The following is an 18,076-nucleotide window of genomic DNA, read 5'->3' as shown; positions in this document are numbered from 1 at the left end:
GCTTCATGGCAAGCCTTGCTGGAAATACACGACTTTTCCTAGTACTCCATCCTTCTCTGATAAAGTCACATGTTTATTACAATGGGTGTGCTTGGCTTCAGCATCTTTTTTTCTCTCTCTGGTTCCATCAGCAGGTCTAAATGAGTTTAAATCCCTTTTTGGAGCAGTACAACCAACAGATGTCTCGTAGTGACATAGGATGGCCTTTTCAAAACAAGCCAGCATTTATTACTCAACCGGAATGTAAAATGTTACGGTCTTTAGGTTATAATAGAAGAGGAAAGCTTCCATGCATGTCTCTGTTGGCAGCATCACATATCCCCCTGCTTTGCAAAGCCATGATTTAATTTATTTTACTCACTCTGCTCTTACTTAATACAGCTTGCATATGTTTCTGGCCTTAACATTTCTTGCATATTAGGCTCAGGTAGGAGTGGGAGAAATCCCTCTAAGTGCCATGGCAGTGGCAGCAGTAGTTATCCTGAAGACATAGGAAAGGTTCAGAACTACGTGCTCATTATCATGGGACTAACAAATTACCTTGTCAGCACTCTAAGGTTATTCTTCATGAGTATATTTGTACCTTGGGAGAAACGTCATTTCAGGTAGTATGATGGCCTTTGTTGTCTGTTGACAGGTAAGAGCATGCATGTAGTCACTAGTGGCTGTCATGTGTGATAGTATTTTTATTGCCTGAAAACTTTCCATGCATCATATAGTGTGTGTGTGTGCATTATTTGCAACTATTTCACACTGGGGTAAATATACTTGCATAGGAATTCCAGAAAAATTATTTATTTACTGCATTTTAATCTTTTAGTTAACATGTTCTCTTTCCTTTGGATGGAGATCATTTTGTGGTACCATCTAGTCATTGGGTATTCATTGTATCTCTAGCCATCTCCATTTATATACTGCCAGGTATTAATAACAAATAATGGTATTAGTAATTGCTATCAGGCCTTCCACACTGTTGCCTGTCCCCAGCATCTGTTCAGTCATAATAGTAGGTCCATATTGTCCACTCCTAGAAAACAGTGCTAGTCCCCTGAAACCTCTGCATTTGAGAAATGAACTGAAAAGCAATTAAAAGCTTCTGTTTTATTATTCTTTTATTTGCCTCTTCACAAAGCAAGGAAGCACAGAAGCTGAATATTGTACTCATGGTGACAGCTTGAATTGTTTGGGTTATGTGAAGAGGCTGATGCTGAGATGTGTTACATTACGCGTGGGAAACCTCTTTATTCTGGGCACATACGAATCTACACAAGGGGCTCTTTCCAGTAAGAGTTTACTCCAAATAGTGAAATTCAGATTATTTGACTTACAAGGTCTTTATATTAAAAGGTTTATATTATATGCTAAATATTTCATCTGGGTTTAAGATGCAAGGGGAAAATAATAAATTGTGGATCCATTTTTCTAGTTAAACCAAAGCTACATTAGAAACTAGACTTCATTCTGGTTTTCCACTCTCTCCTTACACCCAGTTTTGAAATTTCCTTGTCTTTAGGTTTCAAAGCTTCAGGAAAGTATCCTGAATTTAGTGTCTTGATTCACCAGGCAGAGAAGAAACTGGTCTTGTAGCACTTGTTGGTTATGCTTGCCCCTGTGAAAGGACTTTTTGAAAAGGCAAAGGTTCCCTTGCAGTTTGTACACCTGCTGTTTTCTTTGATGCTGAGCAAATCACTGATCATGATGTATATGAATTTGCAAAACTCGCAGTAAAAGCTTGTAAGGCTAGAATTTTTCTGGTGGTAGTCTTAAGATGTCAGGCAAGTTGGACTTTCTTTGGAGGTGCTTTTGTTTGTGTTATCGGTGTATCACTCAAAGCTCAGTTTTCATATAGTTTTCTCCTGCATTACAATTGATTCTATACAGAATGAAGTATTTCTTGATCTGGTCAAAGCTACAAATGTATTTGGGTAGAAAAAAAACCAACCTGTTCAAGTGATTTCATCCATTCATTTTAAAGGGAGCAGATGTTTTTTATCGTAATGTTCACTCCATATTTTCTAGGGCATGATTTATTGCAAGAAACTATTTAAGCTGACTTTTTTAGTTAACTAAATATTGGTACCATATGTGAATGCTAGCACATCATAATTAATTGCAAATGGTGACCCTTTTGTTGACCTTAATTTTCCAGCATGCATACACATAATTGAATCAAACTGTTCCAGCAAGTAGCAATAAATAAATATGACCAGCTAAAATACTTATTTCTAATACTTACATCTGATAGTACTGCATTTTTTTCTTATTATTATTGAAGTTTGGACTTGTTTGAGTTACCTACTAGAATTCAGAATATCAAATAAAAGCAAAAAGAGGGAGTTCAGGAAATCATCTTTTTGGCCTTCAAAAAAGAAAGATTCATGTGCAGTAGGCAAGCATAAACCTGGCATCTATAAAAGTTTAGCTGTCTTTCTGACATTTGTAAACTCATTAAGAATCCATTCAGGTTGCAGAAATTTGGTATGTAGTAATGTTTTAACCGTTTAGATAGAATTTAGGAGTAGTTCATTCTTGAGTACTTTTTGAAAAATCTAAGTCTACTACTTACAGAATTCTGTGACAGTCGTATCTATTCTGTATTCTCAACTTTTTATTTCTCTGCGTAATCTTAGGCCATTTGAAATCAAATGTGTTTCTTTGTATTAAGTAAAGCCTTAAGCTTATGAAGTTAGGCTCCAGACTCCTACCTAACCACACGGACTCCCCTTGAAGTCTGTAGAGCTCTAGAAACTTACATGACTTTGTGACAAAACTACTTCCAAAACTGTTTGTATGGGTGTGAATTAAGGTTAAACAGAGTCTTTGGGACTGAGGTCAAAAGCAACTTGCTGCAGCTCTTTATATGAGGCAGTCTACTCCTTCCCCTTCTGTAATTCAGGTTTTGCTGGCTGTCACAATGAAGGAAAATTTCCAACTCACCATCTTCAGAAGGTAATGTAATATGGCCAAAGTCCCCGCTGTCCTTCTCTCTTCCATCATAGTGGAAAGCATTTTGATGTGCCTACTTGAATGAACCATGGACATTATTATTGTCTGTTGAAATAGTTATCTTGCCTTTTGTTTTAGTTTGTTAGGAGTTAGGGTTTGGGATTTTTAATCTGATTATGCTGCTCGTTTGTTTTCTCTTTTAAGTTATGAAGTAAAAGCTGATAAAGACCTGGAACGATACAACAGAGAGGTCAAGAAAGCTATGGGACAGAAAGTACATCGGGCAACAAAGGAGGCAGGAAAACAGAAACCCAAGCTGAAGACTTCCCTCTCTCACCAGCAGAAGCTTGACAAGATATTTCATGCTCAAATTGAAAAAAAGAGGCAAACTGAACAGTCTATGAAAATTGTGACAGTGCCGTTTTCTTTGAGTTCCTGTAGACATCAGCATCAGAGACATGAGAAAAATTATTCAGATCAACATGAGCTTTTCCTGATCCGTCACCGAAGTTTTCCTGATGTCTGGATATTTTCTGCTGAAAAAAAGCTAAGGTTACTCAATCCATACAGATTGGAAGAAGCCCTGCTATGTAAAAGATTACTTATGAATCATAAGCTTCCAGTAGAGAAACTGGAAAAGCCAATTATGTTAACAGACAGGTATAGTACAACTGAGCAAAAATTTGTATGTTATTTCGAGTATTGTTTGGTAATTATTTACAGTAAATTCTGGTAAGGTCCTTTTTGCTTATTCTGTGATTATTTGTACATTCCTTTATCTGTAAGAACAGACTTTTATGCTTTGTATAGTTTTACCTTACAGTAGTGAGCAGGCCTGGTCATACTCCAGTTGCAATAAGTTTTGACCAGTTTATCAGTAATGCAGTGAAGACAAATTTCTTCCCCCAGAGAAAAATTAAATGTTCCACATTTTAACAACTTCAGTTAGTTGTCTAGTTGTCACTAACTTTCCCTCATGAATTAGGAAATAACTGATGTAATTATTATTATATGCCTAAACTTGGTCACTCTTTAAGATACGTGAATACTTGTGATTTTATTCATTTAAACAAATTGCTTTCTCAGAATGCTTTTAAAAGTCTTGATCACTTCTCACCACTTGCTGCTTTTTTTCTGTGTTTTTCTCACAGTTTTAATTTTCATATTTTAGTTTGTAACACTTTGGGAATTTTTTTTTTTCCTAGTCTCATTGGTGGATCTCAGTATATGGCTGCTCTTTATAAAATGCAGAAGGATTATCCCAATTTCAATGGACCAGGTTATTTGACAGATCCAAGGCTTGTAGCAAATGGATTTCAGATAAAAGTGATAGAAGGTATGATGCTTTTAAAAATCTTTCAGTTATATTGGGGCTTGTTTCTTCTGATTTAAGGATTCAAATGATTGTTAAATGTATATCATGTTATTCTACATCACCTTATCATTTGAAGCACTAACATCCTGCTTTTATTACCATTGAGATTTTATTACTTGCCAAAGAATGTAATCTTCTTCATAGAACATCGAGCAATGGAAACTGGTAACTGAACAAAAACTTTCAATAGTATTTCAAAGAATGCTCCATGTATTTTAAAGAAATACATGTTTTCTTGACTTTTGTGTTTTCTTCTTTTCTCAAAATGCTGGGTGCTGATATCCTTAATTGCCGTCTCACAGAATTTAGATTAAACTGATGAGAATTCTTTAGTCTTGGCAGCTGCTTCCCAGGTGATACTCACAGAAGCTTCTGCAAGTATGTGCTTTATGTGACAACTACTCTGCTTTGAGCAGTTGAGAAGGTCTGGTAAGGAGCTGGATCTGCTTATTGACTTACTTTCATATCAGACATGAAATCCAGAGCCCAAAAGAGCTGGTAAAGACAAGATCATCACACCTTTTGTTAGGGTTCAACTTGAACTTTATTTTGAGACAGCCTTTTTCTCAGTGCCTCTACGTTCATCACAAAATAAATATTTCATTTACCTCTAGCAAGAGACAGCAAATGTGTATACATTTTCCTGAAGAATGGTTCATGGGGATGCTTTTGGAAACCCAGGGGCAACCTACCCAGTGTCAGTTCTGTAGATAAGGATTTCTCTAGCAGAATTTCAAGAAGAGCAAAAGTCTTTGGGGGTAGTACCTAGCTGACAGCTCAGAGGAAAGATTCACTATAAGAGCTGTTAGAAATGCTATAGCTTCATGTGTTACAGATCCCCACATATGTACAGTGATGACAGATGTACTGTAACATATGGGATCTTTTAAGGGTAGGTACAAAAATGGGATGTAGAGCAACTTCTTCACTTGGTGGCGGCTCTTGGGAAGAACAGCCTAAGCTGTTTTCTTTGCTAATCATGCACAGCAAAAAAAAAGACAACTTTTTTCTGACTGGCTAAATCCCTACATAAATAACAGACTTGTAGGAGAGGTGTTCATGGTAAGCTTGGATGGAATGATTAGGGGAATAAAACATGTATTATAAGAGGCAGCTCTTGAGAGTTATATTCAGCTTAGCAAATCAAAAGCTGAGGAGGTCTGTGGTACATCTCTAAGACAAACATGGGAGAAAGGAATTGTGGCTTAGCCTTTTTGCTCACATACTGGGTTTTCCCCACCTCCTGATGTTGTAAGTTTGCTCAAAATCTAATTAGTGTAAACTGGATGTGAATAAATTGAATGTGAAAATTTGAAGAGAGTTTCTAGGCAACAATGGAGGAGACTTGTTGATTGATCTTGTGGTACTGGAGATGTGTTGTGGTTTAACCCCAGCCAGCAACTAGGTTCCACACAGCAGCTCACTCTTTTCCCTTTGGGTGGGATGGAGCAGAGGATATGAAAAGTGAGAAAACTCATGGGTTGAGATAAAGACAGTTTAATATGTAAAACAAGAGCCATGCTCACAAGCAAAGCAGAACAAGGAATTCATTCCCCACTTCCCATGGTCAGGAAGGTGTTCAGCCATCCCCAGGCAAACGGAGCTCCATCATGCGTAATGGTTACTTCGGAAGGCAAATGCCATCAGTCTGAACATCACCCCCTTCCTTCTTCCCACAGCCCTATAGGCTGAGCATGACCTCATATGCTCTGGAACATCCCTTTGGTCAGTTGGGGTCAGGTGTGCTGCCTGTGTCCCCTCCCAGCACCTTGTGCCCCACATCCCTGCTTGCTGCTGGGGTGGGGCGAGGAGCAGAAAATGCCTTGACTCTGTGCAAGCTCTGCTCAACAATAACTAAAACATCTCTGTGTTATCATCACTGTTTCCAACACAAACCCAAAACACAACCCCATTCTAGCTACTACAAAGAAAATTATTTCAGCCAAAACCAGCACAAGATGGGGAAATGAGTTTTAAGACAGCTTGATTAGTTCAATAGCTGAATTATACAATGTAACAGCAAGAGACTCAATAAATAGCTGGGAATTATAATCATCTTCCAAACCTGTGTTCCTAAGTACATAAAGTTAGGGAAATGAAATCTTATGAGGAAAGTGTTCTCATCTGGTTTACAATTAGTGGAAATTAAAGTGCTTTATATGCACTATACAGGTCAACAAACCATGATCGTGGACTTGATCCATACAAATAACCCAGATGAAGAATGGGAATCTAATTCAGTTCTTTGTCCTAGTCTCATATTTTACCTACTTGAATGAAATGTTAATAACATCTGAGGCTTGTCAGTCATGTTTATAAGCTTCTGCTGATGACATTAGAGGAGTTACAGCCTCTCTTATTAAGAGAGCATACCATCACAGATGAAGCTAGAAATACCAGCAAACAAATGGAATTTCTCACAGCCTTTTTTCCAGCTGACCCAAGGATTTTTACTCAATACTTCATCAGTCCCTCTTTCTTTTTTTTTTCTCCCTTAAACTCATCCCTGAAATATACTATCTTCTACAGATATCCTACTGTGTGCCACAAATACTTATTAAAACTGAGTTTTAGAAGCACAGGTATTAATTACAAACACTTGTTATGTATTCTTCTCTGGGAATTTTACTGTGCAGTCAAGTACTTTGTAGATTCTTGTTATATAATATCTATGTAAAGTGGCCAGGAGTGATTTGTCCCACTTAGACCGAAGTATTCAATAGGATTACTCAACTTTGAGAGAACAGGTTTGTCTCATAAAACATTTTTCACTATCCTTATAGAAACATTTTGTTGTTGTTTGCTGTCTGAATTCAGTGTCTATTTTTGTGGCTTACTTGAAACTCAGGCAAAGCCAAAAAGGGAGGCATTCCAATGTTGAACTAGAGGTTGCCTCAGAAAAGTTTTGTTTCTTCAGGAATATTGTTAACTTTTGGGGATGGTGGTTGCCACTTTGCATGGCTTGCTGCCGGGAGGTTTCAAGAATACAGACATGCACTTAACCCACGGTAGCTGGAGAGTTTCACCTTGGCAGCATCCATAGGAGCATACCTGAACTCTATTCTCTGTGCATGTACCTTTATAAGTAATCCTTCCCATTTTTGGGTGTGAATTGGATCAGTCCTAGTATTTGCTGTTTCTCAATTGAACTATCAATTCTTCCTTGCTGTTAGGTTCCACTGTAGAATATTTAAAGGTCTGTACTTTCCTTTGGGACTTCAGCCTTGACGTGATCATATTAGATGTCTCTTTCTGACTGCTGGTTGATTAATAGCCACTAGTGCATGGCTTCCTCTTTCATCCTGGGTTAAGAGTTCTACTTTCTGTAGTAGTAGAACATTTCTCTTTTATGTCACAAGCAAAGGTTCCATTTCTTTAGCTTTGAATTTGAATGTGAAAGTGTTATTTTAGTAATTTCTTCTTGAAAAGCTGTTGATTCATCCATGTGGCCTTGGGTGATATGGTTTAGTGTGAGGTGTCCCTGCCCATGGTAGGAGGGTTGGCACTATATGATCTTAAGGTCCTTTCCAACCCTAACTATTCTATGATTCTGTGGTTCTATGGATAAGTCTATTATGACATTAGTGGCTCTAAGATACCTTCCAAAACAAGGACAAAAGAAATTTAGCTGCTCCAGTTTGATATTTAGCATCTTTGGCTGCAGAATAAAGGGCTTTCCTTGACCCACAGTGATCTCTGAAGAGGACTGTCAGTCTACTGGGTTGCCTTGGTTATTTGTTTGTCTCAAAACATATTCTGCCAAAAAGAAGGATCCTGAGTTTTGCTGCCCATTAACATGTATTGAGTCTCAAATACTAACTTGGAATGCAAGACCTCTTGCTTTGGTATTGAGCACCTCACTAGGGCTGTTTCCTAGATAAACCTAATGAGTATAGGACTCTAGATTCATTCCTTACTTCCTCTTGGTTTGGGGAATGTTTTACAGAACTGACTTTAATTAATAACAAGAAAATCTGAACAGCTGCCTTAATTTGGAAGGTGTCTTTGGTAATTCCTTTGTTGCATTGGGCTTGCACCTCAACTGATCTTTTTGTTAAAGATGTTTCTTCTTAAGTTAAATCCCTACCTTTTGGCAACTTATGGCACAGAGGATCCTGATTCTTATTTGTTCTCAATTAAAAAAAAAAACAAACAGCAAAACAAACCATCACATAAATTGTTTTTCCTTATTTGGATGACTTTTCTGTAAGGGACAACTTCTGTCATAGGATTAAAAAAACTAATTAATTAGTCTTGCACAAAATTTGGTGCAACTTGGGGTTAATACTTGGAAATTGAATCATACTCCCTCACAGTGCTTGGCATTTGTAGAAGTACAACTATACTCTTTAATGGCAAAGACCTTTTAGCTAGTGGAGTGGTTCTGACCTTTAGTCACTCTAATAACCTATCAGGTGCATTTCTCACAGGCACAGCACGAAACATGCCTCACTCTGAGCAGCATGGTACTATGCGACACCAGATACACTACTCCTAGTACGCTTCTGAAAGGTCTAATTAGATCTTTTCTTCCTAACAGGGACTCAATTCCAAATGGAGTTTTGTTCTTGTTCTGTCATTTAGTGGAAAAACTTTGAACTTCTGGCAGTGTTTTCCTTCTTCACAAATAACTTTGGATAGTTACTTTTACATCTTATTGTTTCACTTGAAGATAAGTCCATCCTTTGAATGCTCTCTCGTTGTAAGACAGGAGTGTCTTACACCTTTGCTCCATACTGTTCAAAGACTCTGTATGACTGCAGCCAAAGCTGTTCCAGTTCATCCTGGATCTTGGGTGTGCCCTATCTTCTTGTTTTGGTAGACTATGATCTTCTGTAATGTCTCCTTTTTTCTCCTTGTATTGATTCCTCAGCAGTCTAAGGAGTTTTCAGCTAGATATTTCTCTGGATAACTGACAGTGAAAAACATGTTGTGAAACAGCTCAGAAAATGCTTCTTACTGTAAGTATGTCTGGCAAAATCAATGGTTTCTTTGTGGAACATGCCAGTTGTGGTTTGCAAAGCTGTGACGCTGAGCTCCAATCTGTCTTTGCTGCCCTCCCACCCCCTCATGTTCTGACATTACTAAGGCTTCAAGTGATGCTACCTTTGGGAAAGCAGTCTGTTTGCTTTTACTTAACTCAGTGTTCTTCAATCTGCCAGGCATTTGTTTGCTGGGTATAGCTTGCAATGACCCCTACGTACAAGGAGCATTTCAAGATGTAAAATGGATTACTTTCTGTCCAGTTCTTCTTAAGATGTGTTTGTTATATAAACTTTCACTGCACATCTGTTTGCCTTTGTGAAAGTCCTAGAGAGAGATGTGAATTCTTGGCTGGAAAAGAACTGAGAGCAAGGAACACATCTTACCTGGTTTTGTAACAATGGTGGGCCTTGGGCCATACTCCAAGGCAGGCTTTTAGGGTAGAATTGTCTACCTGATAGAATGCATGTATCCAACATACGTATAGTCAAAGAATGTGCTTAGGCCTTAAAGAGCTGTAATAGATAAATAACCCATCTTCCTTGGTAGTGTAATCTGCTTTGGCTCTTGTAACCGACAGTGGAAAGTCATGCTGCTACTTAATTTCAGTTTGATTTCAACTGTAGACTGGAAGGTAGTCTTATAATGTCACCTAATCTAGGTGGCAGCTGGAAGAGAACAGTTTTTCCTGGCCATCAAGAAGGAATTATCGAAAGATGATTGCAAATGCTTTGTTTGGAAAGGGAAAGGGGAAATTTGTAGCAATGAGAAATCCACATTTTTAGTCAATTGAAAGATAGTTTATTTGTTCACAGAGATATTTTCCTTGGAAGTTGCAAAGCATTTCACAGACACTACCATGGAAACTGCTTGAAGACTGCTGTTTCAATACTCAAAAATCTTAAAGTATACTTTATAAAAAATTTACAAGTACACTGAGGCTTGGACATCTGCTTACTTCATCAAATGTTGCCAATATCAGAATTCCTGCAAAGACTTGCAGAGATAAATATATGTTCATCAGCATGCAGTGGGCTAATTTGCGGTCGAAGAAAATCTAAGCAGAAAAGGAGAGTTACACACAAACAGAAATACTGAAGAACAAAACTTCTTTTAGCGAGGATTTTTATGATTTGTTCTTAGCTTAGACTCTTTAAACCTCCCTTTGTCTTTCAAATTAATGGCGAAGTCAAATCTGGCTCTCAAAATTTGCAGACAGGAAAATTGCTATTGGTAAAACTGAAGAGTATCGAGCAGTAAGCATCTTGGTAGCAAGCTCTACCCAGGTATGATTGGTTTACTGAACTGGGGGGGAGGGGGAAGGGGGAAGTTTTGCAAATCCAGAACCTCACTGTCATGAAATTTTCATAGGATGCACTGGAAATACAAGTTCTTAAACTGAAAATCTTAGTACTGAAACTTAACAAAATTTTCTTTTCCACCTTTGCTAGCACAAAGAGAGGTAATTATTGAAAGTCTGTCAAATAGTTCTCATTTTAGAGAGAAGGCAGCATAATCAACTGCCTCGGAATTGTTACGCAAATCTAGTCTTTCATTAAAGCAAAACTGGGATAAGATTAAAACCAGACTTTATCTTTTGCTCCTGTCTCTTTACTGGCAGCCTTTCTCATGGGGAAATACTGGCATTGCTCATCATCTTATCTCACCTTTAATAACTGGCGAACTTTCACATAGTTTAACATTTCCCTTTAAGCTGAATCTGATCACAGGCTAACAGCAGTACATAAAAATTGTCTGGCTTTCCTGGCCACGATTAGGGAAAGACAGCTTGAAAAAAAGAACAAAGACAATGCTGGGTGAAAAGGAAATAAAGTTTCAAATCTAAAGCAGTGTTAAATACATAACTGGAAGGAGGTTATGTGATTTGGGGGTGGGGGTGTTCCCTCTATAAAATTCCTACTCTGCTCAAAGTATTTCTTGCCATGAAGCATAAAAAGGCCCAGGAGTGTTACTTACCTGGTGACACCCCCATATTTAGAAAAATTTGCAACCTGCACTATCTTTGTAACGTTTATTTAATGACTGTCAAATAAGCAGTGCCTGGTCATGGATAACAACCTCCTTGTACTGGCTAATGAAGGTACATTGTGGTGACTTACATTGCATATGTTATTTCTCTCAATTCTGAAATCTGTCACATTTTTTGGATTAGAAACCTGAATGATCCCTTATCACAGTTTCTTAGTTTAATTCACTTTGTAGCCATCTATTTGTCTCCATCTCTTTTGACTATGCCAAAACTATTCATGACTCAGACTGAATGTAATTTATCCTACCTGGAACCATTAAACAAGAGTAGATTTGTTTGCATTATGAATTGTATTCTTCCATGTTCACCTTATGAAGCTCTTTACTTCTTAGACTTGTAGTGGAAGAAAAAGGAAGTTGCCTGTGTGGGTTGGGTTGAGGTTTCTGTGCAGCCAGCATGAATGAGAGCAGCAGCTCTGAAGGACTGTACAAGAATATGTGAGCCTGACCCCTACAGAAATTGCTTCTGACTGGGAGTGGAAGGAAAACTAACTGTAGAGTAGCAACTACATTCAAATTCTTTCCAAGTAGTGTGAATAAGAACTGAAATCTTTTATACCTCAAAGATTTAACAGATACTTTGTTGAGAAGGTTATTTAAATGTTTTATTCATCATTCATATTCAGAGTGATACCTGCTGCAGCAGGTATCATATGAGTGATAATATGAACCCTGTCACAGAGCCGCTAGTTATATGGCTTGTATTCTTCCTTTGCTATGGTAGGAGAAAAAAATGCTTTTTGTTTCAGTGCAAACTGAATTTGTTATTGTAACATTTGAACTCTACAGATGTTAAAACCAATTACATAGGAAATAGTGCCAACACTTTTATTTTTTCTTTCAAATGAAATTGTATTTTATTACTAGCTTCTAAGTCCATTTCATAAGTTTCTTAATTGCATTTGATTTGTGAGAATAATTTACTAAGTGATCTTACATCGTTTAGTTTTCTCTGAATTACTCCAGAATAGAAATGAAAGCAGCGTATAAATTACTGTTTTGGTTTTGTATTTTCAGGTGTTTCAGCTATAGAAAGTCACCTGGAAATAGAAGGGATGGCAAATTGTCTGCCATATTATGGTATTTCTGATTTAAAAGAAATTCTGAATGCAATAGTTAATGGAAATGCAAAGGAAGTGTATGAATGTAGACCCCTCAAAGTGATGAATTACTTGGAGGTAAGACAGAAAGTTTGCTTCCAAATACTGACCAGCTAATAATAAATCATTAAGCAGCCTGAAAATCTTTCTGCAGCTTTCTGTTTTAATTAGTGTAGTTCTGTTCTAAACAAAAGTTACTTCTGAAAAGGAGAATATCCTATCCTCTCTGAGGTGTAGGGGTTCTGCACTGCTTACCAGAATACTTCCATAAGGCGCATCTAGAAGCAGTTGTCCAGTGTGATACAATAGGTGCTGAAAGCTCAAGTTCACAAAGTGTTTCTGCCTAGGCAGTTTTCAGACTAGAAGGACATTTCTCATGTTAGAATACAGAACTACCATAAAAATTGCTTTGCAAAGTCTAGAAGGTAGTTGAATCCAGAACAGCCATAAAGATTTAATGCCTTTGTAAGTAAATCTGTGAAGAAGTTATAGGTAATTTAAAGTAATAGTTTGAAAAGTAGGTGCAAATTGAAGCTTAATTTTCATGTAAAACTCAATGAGATGCACATAATGAAAATCACAGAACACAGTTTTCACTTAAAGAAGAAAAATTCCTGATTCCTTCAAGGAAATGGAAACTTTTTTTTTTTTTTTGCTTGAAAAGCAAGCTATCGCTTGTGTTAAAACATTGAACTAAAAATGAAGTCTCACGTAACACGAAGCCCATATGCCTCCGCAAATGCTTGTGTTAACACCAGTAACTTCTGCAGTTAAAGGAAGCAACCAGCTGACAGCCAACAGTTTTTAAGTCCGCTCTGTTTGATGCAGTAGTGACTAAGTTCTGCAGTGCACTGGCAGAGACAACGCAATGTGTTTGCTCTGCACAAGCAGCCAGCATTATTAGTTACCAAAAATATGGTGCTTGGGTAAAAGAATCTTTAATCTGTTTTCTTGCAGAAGTTACTATGCAACAGTTGGAATAGGAATGACTTTTGTTAATATTTGATATGCAAATAGATAAAATCACCCATCCAGAGACAATAGTGAACATGAAGTTTCAGAAAACTAATATATGTGGTACTGGTTAACACTGGAGTAACTAACAGTAGTAGTTTTTTATCGCTTCTTGTCTAGGTGTTTCACTAATGCTATCTTTAATCCCAGTTTTTAAGATCTCAGTTCAAAAATGTTACCAAAATACATCTTAAGTATCTTCTTACACATTTGCTGACATGCTTTCCTTCAAAATGGGGACTAGGCATTTACACAAAATATGTGTTTTATCTTTTAAATATGTATTACACAAATCTTTCCCTGTCTTTTTGGGTCAGTAAGTTTACGGCTGCCTTTGGAGCAAGTGATTCTGTTGTGTACTACTGAACCATTCTTGTGCATTCATGAAAGAAGCTTAAGGAAGTGATAAGTGTTGAGACAGGAATGGTTTGTAACTCAGTGATCAACTTACAAACTTGGTTATAAACCTGGAAAATCGCAGACAAACAAGATTCAGATTAAAATGTTACGAACACTGCTTCAGGTTTGTACCACATGAGATGAGATTGTATGTCACATCCATTTCTGTCTAGGCGACATTACTGAAGTACAGAAGAGAAGGCAATAGCAGGAAGGCCTATCTTGGAGAAGGAAACAAAAAAACCTGACAACTTCTTTTTGAAGTTGCTAGATTCTTTGAAGATGGATACTTCACTAATTGTGTTTAGCAGCCACTTCTGCTTTCTGGTATTGAGAGATAGCTGGATACAATAGGCAGTAGTCTGTTAATACAACATTAATCTACAATTTCACTATAGCGTTTTTAAAACTTTATTTAGCTGGCTGACTTCATGTTAGTTCTAAAATGTGTCTTGTGAACTGGTAAACACTTCAGCTGATACTGGTGCCAACCGGAAGTAAGATATTCAGAAACACAAAGCATCTTGCTAAAGTGGACCCTAAAAGAAAGAGTGCAGGCATGACCAGGAGACTGACTGTGTGTGACTCCGTTGTGGAACTGCCATGAAATGACCGATAGGATATGTTGGGAGTTACATTTGGGTTGCTGGGATTCAAAATATTTATCAGCAGAAAAGAGTGACAGTGAGTGCTTAATTCCTGCTTTCTGGTAGCTCCAGGTTAATGTGTTAAAAAGTAGTACTTTAAAACCATTGGGGTTTTGTTTTTGTTTTTCATTTCCACAGGGAGAAGCAGTACGCTTAGCTCGGCAGCTGCCCTTACATTTGTCAAAAGAAGATGTACAAAACACAATTTACAGGATGAAGCAACAGCTTGGAAAGGAAAATAAAGGCTGTGTTCATGGTCGTCCTTTCTTTCATCACTTAACAGATATTCCAGAAGTTGACAAGCACAGCTCCACGGAAATTATTTAGTAAATGGAACATTTTGTTTGGGATCATATTTCTCTTGCTTAATCTTCATCATTACTCTGTAATTTCAGTATGTTTTGTACAAGGCTTTTGTATAATAACTTTTCATTATCATATGTTCCTCTTCTAGAAACTTATTTAAATTCAAATGCTCCTTGAAAACTGGAAATAAATACTGTAGATAAACAACTCATCACTGTTTTTAAAAGGATTTATTAAAGTGTTCTCAAGTGGTTTGATACTTATCTTTTTGCTGCAGGTTTAGAAAATGCCAGTATGTCACAATTTTTTAGATGTGAAGTGGTTAGAAATTGCTTTTGACAGTGCCTGGCAAAGTTCATTGTACTGAGGACATGAGATGTTAATTTTCAAAGGAATGCCAGATAGCTGTAGGTAATGTGACAGGACAAGGGGGAATGGCTTTAAACTGAAAGAGAGGGTAGATTTAGTTCAGATATTGAGGAGTTGTTCTTCCCTGTGCGGGTGGTGAGGCACTGGCACAGGTTGCCCAGAGAAGCTGTGGCTGCCTCATCACTGGCAGTGTTCAAGGCCAGGTTGGACGGGGCTTGGAGCAGCCTGGTCTAGTGGAAGGTGTCCCTGCCTGTGAAAGGGGGTTGGAACTGGGTGAGCTTTGAGGTCTCTTCCAACAAATCATTCTAGGATTCTATGATTTTAAATGTAGCATTGCAATATGCAGTTATTATAGTTAAGGCTTCTGTGGTAGTGTACTTCTATTTGGAAACTGTTAGCTTATGTAAATGAGCATTGAAGTCCTAGTGTCCAATCTCTAGAAACCTTTTCTACACACGAAAGTGTTGTTCTTGAAAGTACCCTCTTAAAATTGTAGATCAACAAAAACTGGACAATGTCTTGAAAGGTGAAAGAATCGGAGCCACTGGAGCACAGGTCAACGCTGGAAGCAAATACCTGTGTGTTGGTGCACTGCTATACACAAACTGTCTGGGGGTGAAAAAGATAACCTGCTCTCACTCAAGGAGAATATGGCATAACTAGAGTAAGATCTGCTATATGGAGAGCAACTTACTCTGGTAGACCTATTCACTCTGTTTCTACCAGAATGGAATGTTTATTCCTCAAATAGTAACCTACTTCCATAAAACTACCAAATTGTGCCTTTTGTGCATAGCAGATGTAACGTCTCTGGAAGAACATGTTTTAAAAATTTCAAGAAAGATCACATGGAAGATCCTGTCCATCCCTAGCATATCTTGGCACTATGAAAATGTGGTGGTAGGACCTATATTTGTAGTGTTGCTGCAGCTGTTAGGTAAATGGTTGAAGATTGCTGGAAAACCTAAAATGCAAGCTAGTTTATGGACAGGAGTATTTGACCAGACAAGCAGATGTTCAATCTGAAAATGTAAATTACTGATCTATTGCTCTGTATCAATGCTGAGCTGGTGAACTAAGTTAAGAAACCACATCACAGCAATACATGACAACATCTACATTCTAAACAGAAAGGTTTTATGCTGTTAAAGTACATTTATCCTTTTCATAAGAAGCAGGGATGATCAGAGGACACAAACAGGATGTCTTTCCAAACTTAACCAGTGAGCAGGGCACAAGATGAGAATGTCACAGCAAAACTGGACACTTGTTGGCTGTAAATGTCACTTGGTGCAGAAGATGTGAATTTTTAGAATGGAAGTGAGAAGGTGGATGGAGGCACAGGAAGGAGACTTGGCTCTTGGCTCTGAGGGGGAAATAGGATCCCAGCCTTGTGGTGGATGCAGAAGGTTATAGTTTGTTTATTTTTATTCTCGTTTGGATACAAACTGTGAGAGTTTCGAGAGTAGCCACTGCAGTGAGAAAAAACAAATGCAAGCTGGAGAATGGAGATCTATCTCCAAACTAAGTTTGTTGGAACTTAAATGAATACGTGCACCAATTTCAGTCAGTTGGGAATATAATATGTAGTGTTTAATGAGATTAATAATTGCTAGGTTTTTTTTGAAAAGGTAAAATAGCTGTATCCCAGTTATACTGAAGCAAATATTGATATGTTTGATAAGACCAGAATCAACATCAAGTGCTTAATAGGTATTCAGGCCCTAGGTTGAGGATGAAAAGTGACAGGTAAATTGGTATTCACGGAAGCCATGGAAGCAAATCAGTGTCAGGTGTTCCTGTGGGTGCAGAATGTACCAGGTTAGGCAATTTGGAGCTGGGCCTTCCCTCCTTCCCTAGTTCCTTCTCTACTTTCTGGTTGGGTTTTCCTTTACCTCAGAGGGCTGCTTTGGATTTCTTCCTTAGGTTACATGTATGTACAGCTTGTTTTCTGTCTCTGTGGGATATTGTTGGATTGTTGAGTGGCTGGGTACTGGCAAGCAGTTTAGCACAGATTCAGAGGTGTAAGTCTGGGTGTCTCCCCACTGTGTACCCATGGTTGGGGGTGAAGATTGAATTTGCAAGTTGATCTGGTACTGCACTGATGGGAGATGGCTTCAGACAGGGTGGGTGTCCTTACTTTATCCAGTGTGAACAGAGGGAAGTGTTACTTCTAGTTTTTAGACATGCTCTTACTGATGGCTCTGTTGATACATCCATTTTATGTTCCGTATTCAAACAACAAAAATACCCCAGTTCTAGATTTACAAGTTTGAAAGAAGTAAAATGGTGTGCTTGATTTAATGGCTGTCAAAATGGGAGGCATGTCAACTTGTTGCCATTGCATTAGCACCTGGTGCTTCTCAGATGTTCCATTAAGTGATGAACACCATGATGCTCCCTGGAGTGCATGCAAAGTCTGCCTGTCCTTGCAGTCAGCCAGTCAGTCCCCAGCTGTATGGGCTGTTTGAAAAGAAGAAAACAACCTGAAATGTGTAATAATGAGTAGATCAGGTGGTTGTTGTGCTTGACCTCGAGTCAAAACCAGGGAGGCAGGACCCAGTGGGTGCATGTTGCAACAGTGAGCAGACAGGCTGCCACATTATTGTACCTTGTCACCTTATACCCATGGGAGGCTTCTGGTGTTTGCAGTGCCCTCTGCTTGCATTTATTTTTGTACAATTTTGACCACTTAAAAGGATGGGTAGGCAGTTTGGAGTTGACCATGAACCAGTATTGTTCCTTCCTTAACTTCAGGTCAAAGTGTTATTGCTTATGGTGCTTCTCATGGTGTGCATTTTTGCCTTCCCAATGTATGCCTAGTGCAGATAGCAGTGTTCTCTAAGTGATAATCAGGAGCTTTAGAGGTTAAAGCATAATCTCGTAAT

At 38.1% G+C, this 18,076-nt stretch overlaps 1 protein-coding gene across 6 annotated transcripts in view; it reads left to right on the top strand.

Annotated features, from left to right (window-relative positions):
* The window catches only part of PMS1 (PMS1 homolog 1, mismatch repair system component), a 45,424-nt gene extending 30,394 nt beyond the window's left edge, over positions 1-15,030 (top strand). For 5 of the 6 annotated variants that reach the window (XM_061457567.1, XM_061457576.1, XM_061457558.1 and 2 more), the window contains 4 exons: positions 3,151-3,606; positions 4,152-4,282; positions 12,371-12,531; positions 14,652-15,030. In XM_061457567.1, coding sequence (XP_061313551.1) covers positions 3,151-3,606; positions 4,152-4,282; positions 12,371-12,531; positions 14,652-14,840 — 937 coding nt within the window. In that variant the 3' untranslated portion in view covers positions 14,841-15,030. Of the gene's footprint in view, positions 1-3,150; positions 3,607-4,151; positions 4,283-9,194; positions 9,283-12,370; positions 12,532-14,651 lie in introns of those variants that run through there. The other variant, XR_009744166.1, reaches the window with a different exon arrangement.
* Positions 15,031-18,076: the final 3,046 nt, after the last annotated feature.

Source organism: Pezoporus flaviventris, unplaced genomic scaffold, assembly GCF_033815535.1.
Source record: "Pezoporus flaviventris isolate CSIRO_AGI_PZ_B2104156 unplaced genomic scaffold, CSIRO_AGI_Pfla_v1 ptg000001l, whole genome shotgun sequence".
In the NCBI taxonomy this organism is placed as follows: Eukaryota; Metazoa; Chordata; class Aves; order Psittaciformes; family Psittacidae; genus Pezoporus; species Pezoporus flaviventris.
Note: the sequence above shows the minus strand (reverse complement) of the source record. Positions and strands in the feature narration are given on the sequence as shown.